Source organism: Telmatherina bonti, assembly GCF_933228915.1.
Source record: "Telmatherina bonti genome assembly, chromosome: 3".
Classification (NCBI taxonomy): Eukaryota; Metazoa; Chordata; class Actinopteri; order Atheriniformes; family Telmatherinidae; genus Telmatherina; species Telmatherina bonti.
This window is the reverse complement of record NC_136621.1, coordinates 30,405,706-30,422,616: the sequence shown is the minus strand read 5'-3', so window position 1 is coordinate 30,422,616 and position 16,911 is coordinate 30,405,706. Positions and strand designations below refer to the sequence as shown.

General features: G+C 38.9%; 1 protein-coding gene across 1 annotated transcript in view; it reads left to right on the top strand.

Moving 5' to 3' along the window:
• The first annotated feature begins 1,312 nt into the window (after nucleotides 1-1,312).
• Nucleotides 1,313-16,911, top strand: part of npnta (nephronectin a) — a 51,628-nt gene continuing 36,029 nt past the window's right edge. Inside the window, exons 1-2 of the mRNA XM_079264401.1 lie at nucleotides 1,313-1,606; nucleotides 10,051-10,151. Coding sequence (XP_079120527.1) covers nucleotides 1,536-1,606; nucleotides 10,051-10,151 — 172 coding nt within the window. The 5' untranslated portion in view covers nucleotides 1,313-1,535. The remainder of the gene's footprint in view (nucleotides 1,607-10,050; nucleotides 10,152-16,911) is intronic.

Sequence of the window (16,911 nt, the reverse complement as noted above, 5' to 3'; positions counted from 1 at the left end):
CAGTGCAGCTTCTCCATGTTTGTTTCTGACTCAGGGAAATGATATAAGACTGCTTGGCTTGTCGGGGGTCTTTGGCATTGCTTCCCTACTGTGTGCAACTCGCTGACCTGTAGGGGCCTTGAGTTGTGGGTGGCGCCCGGTGCAGGAAACCTCCTGATGGTGTTTTCTGACCAGGATCCTCTGTAGTCAGTGTGTAAGTATGTGTGCACATGCTATGGTGGGGAGGGGAGGGGAGGAGTGGAGAAAATGTTGGGTTTACATCAGTACTTCCTAAGAATTTGAATGGAATGAAATTGAACTGAATTGAAAAGAGGGGATCCAGATGACATGTGGGGTCTGATAAGTTTGGTAAGCAGTAGCATCATTAGGATTTCCTGAAATTAATTCACCATATGTGTATTTTCATTGCAAATAAATTAAATTTTCTTTAAAAAAAAAAAACTGCTTTGTATGTAAATGTTGCATCTTTATTTCTTGACAACAAAACTCAGATAAATATAGGAAAGCTAAAATGTTTAGTCTTTTAAATCCTCCAAAGTTTAAAAGAAAATAAAACAATATATCTGTAATCAGAAACATCTTTCTTTTTATTTCAGCTTTTTCTTTTTTTTGGTATTTTTAAGACAGTTAAAAAATGTCATAAAATATGTGCTGGAATATTTGAAATCTAGAAAAGAGCATTTAGAACCACATAACAACTAGACACTTTGGACACGTATAAACTGTATTATTCATGTCTACATTCTTTGTTTTTTCTTTTTAATTTTTTTTATTATTGTGCCCACAGGTATGTTGGACAAAAATGGACAAAATAGTCATATTCAGAAAAGTCAAAAGAAACCAGCTGAGAGAAAATATTTCAACCATTCTCCCTTGAGTTTATTCTACTTTACACGTGTCCAAGAAAAGCTTTTCTGCTGACTGAAGTGCTTCGGAAACTTTGACATATCCCTCATTTGTGTATCTTCTCTGTATTACGTGAGAGCAACACCTACCTGGGTGGCCAATGCACCTGCATGCCTCTGCAGGCTACGTAATTACAACCGAGGTACACAAAGCGTGCAGTTTGTGGAGATGTGGTGCCTGCACAGGTACCGTGGTGGGTCTCCACTCTACTTTACGCAGCAGTCAGACCGCTGGATGGGTGAGAAAGGAGCTTAAGGGCCAGACTGCAGTGGATGCTATTTGGCTGGGGGAGACCTGAACCCGAGGAGAAGAGAAGCGAGAGAGAGGGGGAGGAAGCTGTGCGCTCTCTTCCCGGCAGAGTGCGTCCCGCTTCACACGCAGCAGCCACGCACACTCGCCGGAGAGACTCCGCTCGCAGACATCAGGCTGGTTTCAGACCCGCACCTCCCAGGCATCGCAGATGAACTGTTTGACGGACCACAGCGCAGCAGTTCCAGCACGAGCACCTTCAGCGTGCGTCAAAGACGCCCCGCTTTCTGTCTTAGCTCGCTTTTCCCACAGAAACCTCGCTGGTGCTCCTGGATTACGAGGAATAGGGAGCAGCCTGTGGGCGCACAACTCTTGAAATCATGGCATTGGGGATAAAGTTGATGTTTTTCTGCAGCTTCTGTCTTGGAGCAAGTGCAGACTTCGATGGCAGGTAGGGGTGAATTTATGACGGTAGCTCATTTAAAAAAGAAATCTCTTATTATCTGCACCTTTTAACAGTTCGACCACTTTATCAGCTGTTTGTGTCCAAACTGCGTCTTTGGTTTCCTCAAGTGGTTACACATTGCTGGGTGAAAATAAAAGTGAACGTTGTGATTCTGGATCTTGGCACGTGTTTCATCCTCAAGATTTTGTTTAAAACAACAATCCAAGTGCATCCAGACGGTGTGTTTGTGTGCCTAAGTAGACATTCATTTGTAGTAGCCTAGATGCAGTGTTTACATTTGTAAAAGGAAATAAAACAAAACAATCACACCTAGGGTCCCTATCTTGTGCAGATGTCAGGCTGATTATAAAGTGATGTGACAGAGCATAGCCCGGTGCTTCATGTTCAAACATGAATCCCATGAAATGTGTAAGGAAGATGTGCCAGACCCCAAAGAATGCACGTTTTCTGAGATTTCTATCTCAGTTCATCTCATGTGAACGTTTTATATATGTATATATATATATATATATATATATATATATATATATATATATATATATATATATATATATATATACATATATCAGGATTTGAACAGTATCAGTTAAACATAACTTTAATCCATCTGTATTTATTAGATTTTATTATATTTTCTGTCGTAGCTGGTTTTATCCACAGCCAACTGTCAAAAAAAGGAAAAGAAAGTTACATAAAACTTCTGTACACCTCCCACAACTTATGCTGCAAAGTCTTAGCTTTTCCCTCATATTTAAGCACACTGACCTCCAAAGCATGAGTCCTCTCCCATATTTGATGTTTTGTTAAATGAATTGGAAACTTTGCAGAGTTTTGGAGGTAATTCGCTCGAGTTGAAACAGCAAGCATGTGTTTCGGAAAGCCCTGAGAGATGTTGTGCCATCCCACCTGTTTATACATTTTGCCAGGAGGAGGTGAATAGACCCTCACTTCTTCTTATTCTCTGTTCATTTAGTTCAGTTTCTTCTGTGATCAAACCTATTCCAGAAGAAGTAATTTGGAGATCAAAAGGTTTCAGCCAGGAGTAAAAAAAAAAAAAAAGGCCTCTGTGAAGAAAGAATGAAGGAAAGTGCAGAAACCAATGCAGAAAAATAGACTGACAACTGCTGGCTTACACCTGTATATCACTGTAGTGTTATTAAGGGTATTTTTTTCTTCTTAATCATCAGGCTTCATGTTCATGTCATGGTTCATTTGTGACAGGCTGATGAGGGGTGTATGACTCTGACTTTATTTCATGCATTACCTTTGTGTAATAATCATTAATTTGAATCCAGCAGCAGCATATTGCACATTATTAACATTCCCGCTGATGGAGTGCCTTGTCACCATCGCCATAATTTGCCAATTTTTATTGGTATAAACTTGCTCGGGCTCGAGTCTCCGCTTCAATATTAATTTACTGAGAAAATATCCCCTGAGATGGAGCACAAGCAAAAAAAACAAAACAAAAAAACATTCATCACCTAGCCCAGCTAACTTACTGCCTTCTAGAGAGCATTCCTAACAGGCTTATCCATCTGGCCCTGAAGGGCCCTTCACGGCCATCATCGCTCAAATAATTTTCTTCTCTCAGAGTAGCACAGAGCATGCTTACCTGCAATAGTCCAAACATTTAGCTGTTGTTATTGCCACTTTGAATCCTATGCAAAGACTCAACAACAGCCAGTAACATGTCACCATGAAGACCTGAAAATGAAAGGCTGCGCATACAGCTGAGGGTGTTCTTTCCCAGTGATGTCATCAAGCTGTTAAGTCCAACCCAGTCAAGCGGCACATACCAGACCTCCTTAGTCCTAATCCACAGTTTGTGGAGTGGTACCAGATTATGTTGGGATTTTAAAATCAAATCCACTTTTAAGCTTTAAAAAAAAGTGTGAAAATCGTTGTTTTGTGCACGCACAATGTGAGCTGAACAATAACTCAGGATTTGCTCCAATGCACCACTAATTAATTAATGTCAGATGGTATGAGAAGTCTCTCAGTATGAGTACCGAGGTTGGGGAAAGGTTTCTCGTTTAGCTCAGATTTGCACATGTACACAATCGTGACACATTCAGAAGAATATCAAAAGTGTGTGTGAGGATGAAGACCACTGCTGTTAGACACAGTTGGCTGTCGCACGTACATATGGTTGTATGGTTCATTGAATAATAGAAAATTAATTCTTGATAAAGTGTTTTTACAACTCTTGCAAACCGCTGAGGGATGTTTTCTTTTGTTTTATGATAAAAGTGGAACACTGCAGAGATATGATCTTTATACAATAAAGTGACACAAAAGTCAAAGCAGGTTAAAAAACAAAACACTACAGACTATTCATTGTGTATTCTTATTTATGAAACAAATGTACAACAAAGAAAGAACAAAATACAACCTATGGAAATAAAATATTTTCACACGAGTTTGGTTTGGATTTGGAACGACGTGTCGTGGTTGCTGTGGTAACAGCCGATAGTCACGTGATCTGTGGCAAAGAGAAAATAACGAGCTTCATGTCCGAATCACCAACAGAATAAGTCTGCTGCATAGTGTGCAATATAGTTCGGCTCTGTGTCGTAAATGAGGGCTTAGCGACTCGTGTGGACATTCGGACGCAGCCTTAGTCTTCCGTTCTGCACGATTTGACAGATTTTAGTCAGCTTGTCACAAAAGCAAGAGCACACAAGACAAATGTCACACTTCCTATTGAGTCATGGCCAGACTTCAAGCTCAAGGTGGTCATTAGTTTCTATGAAAGGTAAAGTGTGGGGTACCAGTAAAGCTTTTTAAGAGATCGTTGGTTATGTTTGTCTGCACGAATTTTACAGCAGAAGTAGGAGACTGAAAGATGAATCCTGACGATGAAGCCTAAAATCTGTTCAGTCATGGGTTCATTTTCACATTTATCCGTACACTAACAAGCAGGATACCATGCTAATGACACCATGGTTACTTGTGGGGAAAATGTGTTGGTTTAACCTCTGTTCCAATGAACTTACACTACGCTACCACAAATATCCTGGTGAAAACAAGGCAGAAGAAATAGAGCAGATTTGATCCCTTTTCAATGAGCACACATGGCCGGTAGCACAAACACTGGAACTGAGACAAACACTTACAAAATAAACAATTATTTATTGTCAAGGAAATGCTATGTAAGCTGCCAACTGAGCTGTGTGTCTTTTTTTTTTTATAGCATAGTATGCAATGTGATCAAATTAATGCAGTTTAGATTAATTATGCAACTTGCTAATGCATCTGACGTTTGTGGGATATTATGTTAAAGTGACAAAAATTTTGCTCTTTTAAAAAATAAATAGATAAACTGACTCTTAAAATTATGCCTCTGTGGCTGTCCTTGTGCTCATGTCTTCTCTGTTTACCCATAAAGCTTCTCTTATTCACATGTTACTGTGTTTCTTGCATTGATTTAATTAGATAAAAGTCACAAAGGTTGGAGGAAAATGCTTTACATCGCAAAGCATTCGCTTCACCACATATCCAGGAAGTAGCCGCAGAAATAAAACAGCACTCCCATTTCTTCATAAAGAACTGGTACCAAAGCATTTTGCTATTGCGTTCTACTAAACGGGTCTACACTCAGCAAATACCTTCCCATCTGTAGAGAAAATACTTCCCAAAGGCTATCTTAAATCTCACCTTAACATTAATCTTTGTTCCATATTTGTCAGTGTGGCCACATGGTGCGTCGTGTTAATGTAATGGTTTTGGCAGTCCGTGCACAGCTCTGGCAGTGCATGCAGCTGAGGTGGTTAATTAAAACTGCACGACACATTATGACTCTGCAAGCCTTCAGCTGAGCTCGGCAGGTTCGGGAAAGTCTTTCACCAGATGCAGCCGTTTGCATCTGTTGGTGTGCACGAGAAACAAACGACAACAAAACATTTAAATGTTCTCTGAGTGCAGGTTATGGATGAGTGATAGATTGATTAGGTTATCATCACTGAGTGTGGACCGTCTGCCATCTTGGTCCTGATTATAAAGGTTCTCTCTGCTTTCCATGTGCGTGATGGACTGACAGCTCTTCTCAGTCAGGAAAGGGAGATTAGCCAGTTTTGTGACACTGTGGAGGAGTGATGGAATCTGCACTGGGTCTGTTAAGGAAGAACATTGTCTTTCAGTCTGCACTTGAGGAAGGGTGTCACATGGCATGCATGAAGGGTAATAATTATCTGCTTGAGTTCTCTGAGGACGTTAGTGCAGTTCAGGATCCTCATGCAGGGCTTCGGGGTAATAAATACAGGTATTATGCTCACATCCATTAGATATGCCAGCTCTTCCTTTGGTACAGTGTCACTGAGGACAAGCTGGTGTACTTTACTCTGCAGTGTCAACACAGTTCTCTTTGTTGATTCTGATAACCTATAAATGCTTCCAAAAATGTGCATGTGGCATTGTTGTAGTGAATACAATGAAACAGTGTGCAGGTGAACTCAGTTAATTCCTGAGTTTTAAGGTCAGGCTTGGTTGAGGCGCTTTTCTGCCTGAGGCTGATATAATCAGAAAGGCCAATCAGAAGCACAGAGATCTGGGAATACGATCCATATTCATGTGTAATTATATACGAGTGTGTTGCACAAAGCTGTGCGGGAAAGTATTTGATTCCATAATCAAAGACCTGTTGCAACGGCGGGCCCTCCTGTCACCTCACTCACACATAACAGCCACATAACAGCTGAAATTCTGCCCTTTTCATTGTCTCTGTTTCGTCACCGTTCCTGTTTGCTTTTCCTTTATTTCACATTCAGCTGACCTCTATATCCGTTGGAAATCCAGACGCAAACGCACAGCTCTGTGACTAATGGTTCATTTTACCAGTAATCAATTTGATGTCATGGTTTCAGTTAATCTTTGTTGTTTGAGACGTGCAGTGAAATAGATGAAGATGATTCTGTGAAGCCTGTGATGATATTTCAAAGCTGTTTTTTTTTTCCCACTTCACTCACAGAATCAAAAGCTTTTTAATTCATAAAGAGAGAAAATGTAGAAATGTGTTCATTTGCAGAGTAGCTCTGCATCTAGATGACTCCGGCCGGTGATTTGCCACACAAGTACCTGAAATTTAGTTTTGCATTGGTAGTCAACTATAGGATCTAAAAGTCCTGAGCAACAACGCAATGGGTGAGTAGAAAGAAGTCTAAATGTTTTTATGGGGGATTGTGTGTTTTTTTTACAACAAAACCACCGCGGAAGTCATCATGAAAATGGTTATCCTATCCGTGTCTCCGGTGGGTTGGAAAACTTCTGCTGGGAGTCATTAAATGACATAATTACTTTGTAATCTGCAAGCAAATCTGAGATGAATACACAGGAACAGCTGTGCTCAAGTGTCATAAACTTTTCCCATTTGACATCCTGATATAGTCTTGGTAGCGATTAGCTTGTCATATGAATAAGTAAATAAGAGCTTTCAAGCATCAGGTTGGAATCAGCCTCCAGGCTCTGCTTCCAAATACCTCTGAAGTGTGTTTCTGTCATCCACTGAAAGATGGGTTTCACTACAGTCAGAAAGGTTTTCCTTCTATTTTACAACTTCATAGTAAGGAAAGACAGTAGCTTCTATTATGAGTTTGAATGTGTGCAATCTCAACAGGCTCCTGTCCAGGTCTTTTCCTTTTTCCTCTCCTTTTTTTGTCTTTTCTCTAACTTCATTTGCATACCATTTCATTTTTCCTTTTCAGGGCTTCCTTTTTTAATTTTTAGATTCCTTCTTTCCCTCCTCTGTTTTACTCTGACTGCCTTCCTGCTTGCCAAGCAACAGGCAAACATTTTCCCTGGATCTGCCACTCTCACTTAGCATCCATCTATTATTTTCCTTTTTTTTACTTCTCCAGTGAGGTGATTGGCAGCGGGGGCATGCATTAGCATTTCCTCATCTTGGCACAGAGACACGAAAAAGGCAGAGCAAAGAATGTGCCTTGAATGCGGAGGGAAAAAAACCCCTAAACAACTCATTCTCACAACAGGACAAAAGAGAGATTCTTGTGTAAAGCAAGTGAATCAATAGAATTTCCGTCATGTTTTTTATAAGATTACTGTTGCTTACTTTCCAGAATAATCAGATTTTTTTCTCCTTTAAAAAAAAAAAAAAAGGATTTGATCAGTGATATATTCAAAACTTCAATGTTCTGAACTCATTAAATGACAATGCAATGGTCTCTTCTCTATAATGTGACGTTAACTATAGCTAGATGTTGTCTGCTCAGTGCAGAACATCTCAAAGCCAGACTCTCCAAGTATACAGCTCGGATTTTCATCAGTATCCTTAAATGGACTCATTCCTTCAGTCTATTCTCGCCATAAATATGTGTCGGCCTTGGTACAGATAAAAAGGTAATCCACATCTTGTACGTGCCAATAAGCTATTTCTTGCTCTGAGAAGGATGGAACACAGTGTAACAAAAACATCCAGCTATAAAATCTCGGTGAAATGGCTGTGCTTACGAAATAACCTAAAGCTGAATAACACTAATACCTGCCCGCTCTTCAAAACAGAGATGATATCGTTTACTATCATGGCCAGTAGGGGAAAATATTGCATTTTTAAGGGCACCCAGAAGTATACAGTATGCAATCCAAATCCTAGCAGAGTTGTGCTGTTTTCAGACCCAGATGTCAGTGGTTCGACTGAAGACCAAAGTCAAATTGAGTCTGGCAAGCTTTCAGAGCAGATCTCCAGTTTGACATCCTACAAAGTAACATGATTAGACTGGCTATCAGATTTATTTCTATGGTGCAAAGATAATCTGCCACAGTGAAGCAGTGAAAAGTCAGCCTGTCATCCTTCATTTTTACCCCTGTGAAATGTGTTATTACAACTTGATTTATTCCTGTGAAGGCGAATAATCTGAAGATGTATCTAAATTAATCACAGACACTTTTGAAAGTCAGTTGCCAAATTAGAAAAACCGATTCCTTTTTAAGGTTTTCCAGCGTGTCTGCAGCTGTTCATCATTTCAAACATTTTTTTAATGGAATTTGAATGAACGTAACATTTACAGCAGGTCTTTTTACCTGTGGTCTTCACTGGAAACCACCCTGCGGATGTTTCCCCGCTGCACACCTGAGACAAGTTAATAGAAGGCAAAAGCAGTCAACAAGCTGTTGCAGGGAAACACCTAAAGGATCACTGGCCCTTCAGGACCAGAGTTGGTGACCCCTGATTTTAACTAATGCACGTCCATATAGGCACGGTTTTATACCTCTGATCTGACCTCTGACAGATAAAGAATAGAAAGATTAATTTATAGACAAAAGAAAAACAATTAAAAAAATTGTTTAAAAAAATTAAAATGTAAATTGTTAGTTTGTCATTCTTTTGTTGTAATCTTTGGAAATTAGCCCAATTTTATGACTATTATGCTACCGGCCTGGTGTTGTCATTGGAAAAGGTTTTAGTTATTAAAAACTGAAGAGAGAGATGATTCAACTTATCCAAGTTTAAATATTATGTGTTCAGAAACAATAGTCTATTTAAAATGTAATTTTTGTAGTAAACTGTAAGTTTGATCAGAAAAAGTATTGAAAGATCAAATAAGAATCACAACACACACACAAAAAAGAAAATTTTTGAAAACATTATATCATTATGTATTTACAATAATATTGCTTTTATTCATGCATTTATCTAAAAGCAGACATTTCTGTTTATGTTTTGTAACCCAATCACATCCACGGTAGTGTTGTTATTATTATGTCATAAATAATCTTTACTTTTTTTTTCAGTTACAGATTGTTCACAATTTTGTCTTCATTTATTAAACTTTTAAAAACAAAGCACAGTGTGTCACAAGTGATACAAATGGCAATTCTTCCAAAATCTGTTAATAGTTTAATTGAAAACAAGACTTTGATATTTTATAACTGACTTTTGTACAAGAAAAAGTTTTTTGTTAAATGAGCAGTTACTGCATTTGTCAGAATCGGACAGAGAAGTCCAATATATGAGAAGTTCTTTGACTGGAGCACATGAGGAAAATATTCAATGAAAACATTCATTCAGTCATTCATTTTCTGAAACTGCTTAGTCTGATTAAGGGTCACGGGGAAGCTGGAGCCTATCTCAGCAGTCTTTGGGTGAAAGGCAGGGTACACCCTGGACTGCTCGCCAGTCCATTGCAGGGCCATCAATGGAAACATATTTGGTTAAATAATCTTTAAGGTCAGAACTTGAGTAAATATCTTCGATAACATTCCTCTACAGATGAGAATACAATTTGACGTTATTCTTGCAAATAAAAACTTTACAAACTGATATCGGCAGCTTTGTTTTTCACCAGCAGCAGAAAAATCACATGAATCTTGTGGGAGCTTTGAAGCTCCCATCCAAACAACTCATTAAGCAGGACCCCTGCCTTTCATCAAGACATTTTAATTGGTTGAGAACTAATTATGTCATCCACTCACAGGTGGCCTCGACAGATGGCATCATCCGATGGCCTGTGCCGTTACGGAGCCAGGATAGACTGCTGCTGGGGATGGACGCGACATTCCTGGGGTCATTGCCAGCGTGAGTGCCACCATGCCTGCTGCTGCTGCTGGGGGCAAATGGGACTAACAAGGTTGCAAGGTTTCAAGCTGGGGGTCAAAGTCGCTATTTAACTGGAGTTAAGCTGCAAGGGAAGCACACATATGCCCTACATGTTGATTGTCAAACAGAAACACAGAGCTAATGAAGCACCACACTTGGTATAATCTTTAAGAAATGATTGATGATGATGGCTGGTTGGAACGGTACACCGGCTGACTTTTCTGTCCACTCTGTAGGTGACCATAGTGACTGAATAATATCTGCAGGTGGAAACATTCAAGGGTAAATAGGACTTGGTAATATATTAAAATTCAGCCTGTTAGCTAGCCCTGGTGGTGTTGTCAGTTCTATGTACTTTGACTTATTATTATTATTCAACAACTCAACAACTACTTTGAGGATTCAGAGGATGTGTCATGTCACTGCAGCAATACTTGCCTGTGGCAGCTTCAAATTTCTCTATAGATCCTCGGCACTCCCATAATATATGAACCTGGGGTGATGTGAATACATATTTTGGCTTCAGAATTGACTTATTGCTTCACAAATGTCAGTTTCTTTGCATGGCTTGATACCTGTAATGCTTTTTGTTTTGCTGTGGATATGTTTGAAAGAAAGGGGGAACTGGAACACATAGAAATGCCTTTTCCACTGTGAGAATTTACCAGCTTGCAGTTTAAAAGAATATGCTTGGAAGACTGTTTATTTACTTTCTGTCACAAGTTGGATAGAAAATCAAAGTGTTTTATTCTAAATTCCTGACTAGAGGCTGCAGCATTAGCAAAATAAGCTAAAAGAGTTAGCCTGACCTTTTTCAAAACAATAAGTACTACACATTTAATTAACAGCATGTTTAACATCTATAAAGATTTTGTTTGGTGCGTTGATATGCTCTAAAGACAGCTTCACTAAATATATTAAAAACAATTTGATATTATTTCCTCTAAATGTTTGAGGCAAGCAGGCCAAAAAAATATTAAACTTCACCAGAGTTCCAGATATTTTGGCCTGCAGAAGACGAGCATACCTCCACTCTGCTGAGCCTAATACAACATTTAACGGTGTGTTCAGACCAAATGCGTTTTGAGCGTTGGCGTTTCTGTGGTGAACCCAGACACGGGGCTGAGACGCCATTACTCCGTGGAATATTTAGCATAACCATTCCTTGCTAAAAAGCTGAATGTTACTGATTTGGCAATGTAGCAGGATACATTGCCTGGCAACGCTTTGTTTGGGGGGGTGGCGGCTAACTGCTGAGTTGCATTAACAGTGACTATCCCTACGACAACGTTCTCTAGCTTTATTTTTTAAATAAAACCATTTCATCGCTCTACTGAATCTGCCATCATTCAGACTGACCGTAAGAAAAGCTCCACCTTTCCTCCTCTCTTTTCCGCCCCTGGGTTAAGATGTCAACCCAGCCCCTGCCGCGTCTGCCGCTTGTCTGGAGCGAGCGGCAGACGCGGCAGGGGCATTGGGAGCGTTTCGGGCGTCGGATGTGGCAGTTTAGTGACCAGCGTCAAGCGTTCAGCGTTTTGAGCATTTTTGACGTTCAAAACGCATTTGGTCTGAACACACCGTAAGTCTTTAAGTTTGTCGAGTCTCGTTGGCATACATGAATAGACTTAAAGAAGCAATAAGCAAAATTTTCGCCACAAGGTTTGCTGTTAAACACTGCCAATCAAAACAAAGTGTGTCACGAGCCACACGTCTCTCTACCTCTTAGCTCCACTCTCCTAGTCTGCAAAAAAAACTGCAAAGTGTAAAAACACTGAGCAAATCAGTATGTTCATTTTATTATAACATCTATATTGTTACAGCAGAAAAAGCGATAGCTCCAAGTCGAAGTGTAGCCAAGCCCAAATCTAGCAGTCTAACCCAAATCAAAGAGGCTTTTTTTTTTTTTATTTTAACAGTAACCAGAACGCTCATAAGTGATTGTTATGCATGCAAAGATTGTCTGTAGTGACAGACATCAAACTCTAACACAAAACCAATGTTAATCTGGTTTTATCCTTTTCTCACCAACAACTGCTGTTTCTTTATAGCTAATGTTGGATCCTGGTTGTGTTTTGATGAAAGTTTTGTTCCGTTCACCATCATTTTGCTTCATAAAATATGCGGTGCCATTGCCCCGCTTGCTGGAGTGTTTTATAGAGAGGGAACGCTGCAAGAGGAGAAAGGAAGCAGTGAATCACATGAATGAATATGAATGCTTGACTGATAAACTGAGGTGGAGATCAACACAGAGAGACGTTGTTATACTCCAAATGAAATGACACCTTTTGCTCTTAATGTTGTAATTTTTTTATTCCTTCAATCCATATATATATATATATATGTACATATATATATATATATATATATATATATATATATATATATATATATATATATATATATATATATATATATATATATATATATATGTATATGTACTGCTTATGTTATATATGTTTCTGCTTATTGCCCCTTTAAATAATATATTCATGCTGATTTTCACATTTTAACGGCCAAATGGATCTAACTCCGATGACACAGTCAGATCTTTATGAATGAAAAATGTCTGACTGGTGTGCGCCCCACTGTACCTCCAGATCCTAGACTACTAACCAGTATGTTTGCATCATAACTGCGACATAACTAAGTAGCATTATGAGCTGTAAGCTCCTCATTTATAGGCTGCAAACAATATTCTCATATAACCAAGCCAGAAAATAAACAACTATTGTTCTTTCAACTTAAGGCAAAGCAAATCCCCCGTCTTAAGTTCTACACATCCTTGATATTTTGAGTGAACAAACACATTCACACGGACAAATGTGTCCACATGACAGTGTCTTGGCTTTGTAGCATAAGGGATCCAATTTCCTGCCAGAGCAGAGGAACACATTATCAGCAATGATGGGCATGTCAGTGCTAGCTGGGTGACTGTGGCAGAACTTTGTCAGGGTTTGATGTTACATTTACTGTTATTTGATGTTTACGCCTGTTAAGCTGTCTTCACCGTAGTGTTAGAATGATGCCTTCAAAGGCTGAACAAGTGCTGGATATTACTGAAATGTAGTAGCTGGTATGTAAATACCCCACAGTCACATACGTGATATACTGTGTGTTGGTTCTGGTATCCTATTGTTTGAATTTAAAGTCTTCCCTGTTAAAATTTGCACGCACATATACACACAAAATACACTTTAATATCAATGTAACTAAAGTAAGATAGCAAATCCAAGTTCTATTTACTCTCAAAGAAGTGTGAATATAGTTGGTCATGGTTATTTTAATATTTCGTCAGGAGGACCACCACCTCAAACAAAAGAAAAAGTCTGTTTTACTCAACTTTCTTAAACTGTTAACTCCTGTTTGCTCCCAAATGGAGCTTTATACTGTTATATTCATATAAAATGGAAGGAAAGCCTCACTCCCTGATATACTTCCTGTTAAATGGATGAGCTTGCCTGCCTAAAAGCATAATTAAAAGTGGCATCTCATTTTCAGTGAAATATACGGTAATGTTCTGGTTGTAAAGTCAGGGGTAGAAAAAAATGGAGCAGAGTTCTGGTTGTTAAGTTCCTGCAGTGGAAAAGGCCCAAAATGTGACTTTTTCTCTCTTTTTTTCCAGTGTTTTCTTTTTTTTTTTTTCTTCTCTGCATGAGGATTCTGGCCATGTAATGTGTAACTAAACACTGGAATTTATTATTAATCCACTCACTTATTTACTTTTTTCATTTGTTTTCATTGCTTAGATTGACCAGCTTTTCATTCATGTTTTTAAGTGCTGACATGTCATCCTGCTATGCTACAGCTTCAATGTTATTTTTACGTTTAATTTATTATGTTTTTATGTCTTCATGTGGAAAATATGTCACTCACTGCTTGTTTAGGTCCAAGGGTCTGTCCTGCTTATTTAAAAGATTGGCGAAGTTGCTGGGCTAACCAGCAAATTTCACTGCAGTTGAATATGGCAAAGTGCCTTCACTTCACTTGATCTTGGAGTGTATTGCAAATTTCTGTCTCTCCTTTTTTTTTCCAAACAAGCTTGAGTTCATGGCCCCACATTCTTTTTCTCTTTTAGCTCTGGCTGATTAACCCGAGGCCCCTCCGAAACATGTCTGAATTTCATCCACTTCTTGCCTTTTGTCTCGTAGACATAAAATATGATCATTTGATACTCACACGTACACTCGGAGCAAGAAAAACAAGTTATGCTAAAGGTTTGAGGGACAGACAGAGCTCAACTTGTAGCTTCATGGTTTTTGGTCATCTATTCTTAGCAAAATACTTGAGACCATTTTTTACAAACGCTCCTGTATTTTTCGCAAAGCATTGATACGTAAGCTGTAAATTCTGCACAGGCATGATCAAACCAGTAACACCACTTCTCCGTTTGGGCCTAGACTCAGCAGAAATCCTGGCAGGTCTCAGCCATTTTGGTGCCCAGTGTGTCTCAGTGCATCTGCACTGGGCTCTCTGCCTTTACAGCTTCTCATGTTCTCAAAATTCAGGCTAGAACAATTATGTGTTTTGGCTGAGGACACAAAACAAAGATGACTTTATTATCACAGCAGCTAATATTAGAGACAAAAAGAGGTTCAGGCGCTCACGTTCACAACTCAAATATTTATGAAAAATCTCTGCAGCACATGACATGTTTGTTTTTTAGCTTCACCAGACAGAACAATCGTTGTTCTGCCTCTCGACGTTAAAGGCAACAATGCATCAGAGGTGCCATTTCTTTAATAATTAATCAAGCTCATGTTTGGATCAGTTACTTGACCAGCCAAACAGCAGTGCGTGATCATGTTTTCTTTGTTGCTCTGGAGTCCCACATGTTCCACGTTGAGCAGAAAATCAGATAATTCAGAGTTTAGGCACAAAGCTTTATACTTTCACCACATTTTCTAATTTTTGTGAGTTGAATCACTAAGTGAGTGCTGCTTGCTTAAATGCTTTCCAAGGCTCCTCACCAGGCACAAGTCAAATCCGTTGACTTACAATCAGCATTCCATCAAGTCAGTAAGATGCTGATTTAAACCTTAGAGAGGCGAGATGGAAGGTACTGGAAAGAAAGCAAGTGCAATCATTGGTGCGTGTGTGTGTGTGTGTGCGCCTTTGTCAGCATGTGTGTGAGAGGATGCAGTCATCACGGATTTCAAGTCTTGGTAAATTTTAGTGGCGATGAAAGGGATTAGATTAGAGCTATGGGATTGTGGTGCTGTGCCATCTTTCTCTGTGACTCCACTCCAAGAATGAGAAACTCAATGGATCAACGCCGCTTTTTTTTTTTTCCTGAACTTCTAAAATTGAAAGAGTGGAGGAGAAAGAAGACTGAAAGTAAAGTACTTGTGCTGTAATGGAAATGCTTTCCCATTGAGAGATGGTTGTTGTTGTAGGGAGACATCTGAGACGTCTGGAAATGGAGACAAGTGGAAAAAAAAAAAAAAAAAAAAATCAGGCAGATGGAGTGAGAGACGCCATAGCTTTAAGATTAATCATAAAACGAAGCTCCATTCATAATGTTCTGACAGGTTAGGCGGCAGGCAAAGCTCCTCTTTAACAACTGCCGTCATGCACATTTTACTGTTACCGTACGACTTTGAACATTTGCATACTGAGGTGTATTTTACAGAGACAAATGATTCTGATTCCCACTGGGCCTACACTGTATCTTCCTCACCTTTTGCTATTTCATCATGACCCAGAAGATAAAGGAGCAGACGTACGCCGGTGTATCTGAAGCAGTGCAACAGCTCTCTCTCACACAGAAACATGCATTTGTTTTCATAGGCACAGGACCTCCAGTTTATGCTCCCACCTCAGAGTGAAATCATCTTTGAACCCTCATTTCACCCCTATATGTTCTCCCAAACAAAACAGCGAGCGACAACAAAGGTAGAGCATTTCACTCTTAGATGGGAAGTTTACTGTCACCGTGGAAAAATGCATTTAGTCTTCTCCACCTTCATGGAGATAAGATGTCAACCCAGCATTGCTGATCAGCCAGTCATTGTAGAAGCTTTGATTATTTACACTGGTGAAATCACTCGAAGCAGGACGAAGTTTCAGACTATTTAACTCTTTCATGCATCGTGGTCCTATGGTAGACACCTATTTACAAGCTTTTTTCTTGCATATTCATGATTGAGGATGGTATTTTTGTAAATAAACCCCTTCAGTGGATGTTAGTGAGTCTTCCAATACGTCTCCACTCACTGGAGAATTAATAAATATATGACATAACTGAATGTAATATAATTACGCAAGTTTGCTTTTGGGATAGATAGGAAAAAATAATACAGCTGTATTTTATAGAAGATTTACATAATATGATTATGATTATATTATATTTTATAAATATTTTTTATAATACATTGAATAAATCATGATAAATTCTAAATATCACAAATAAACAAAAAGTATCATTGCATATGACTGTAAAGGTAAAATACTGTATTTATAAAAAAAAATCTTGCGTTGTGTTTTTTATTTATTCATGCATGAAAGGGTTAATTAATAATTCTACAGAAAAGTGGAATAAAAACCTTAAACCGTTTTTTTAAGTGCTCAGTTTATTGAATTTATAAAAGAATCCCTATTTCATGTTAGCAAGGTACAATTTTTCTGATGGTGCAGACCTTGAAGCTCACCAGACCTGAGGTTAACTTGTATCATTGGGTAAATTGTGGTCCATGAGAGATTGTACTTTTAATAGACTGTAAGATATTGTAACACAAGTAAC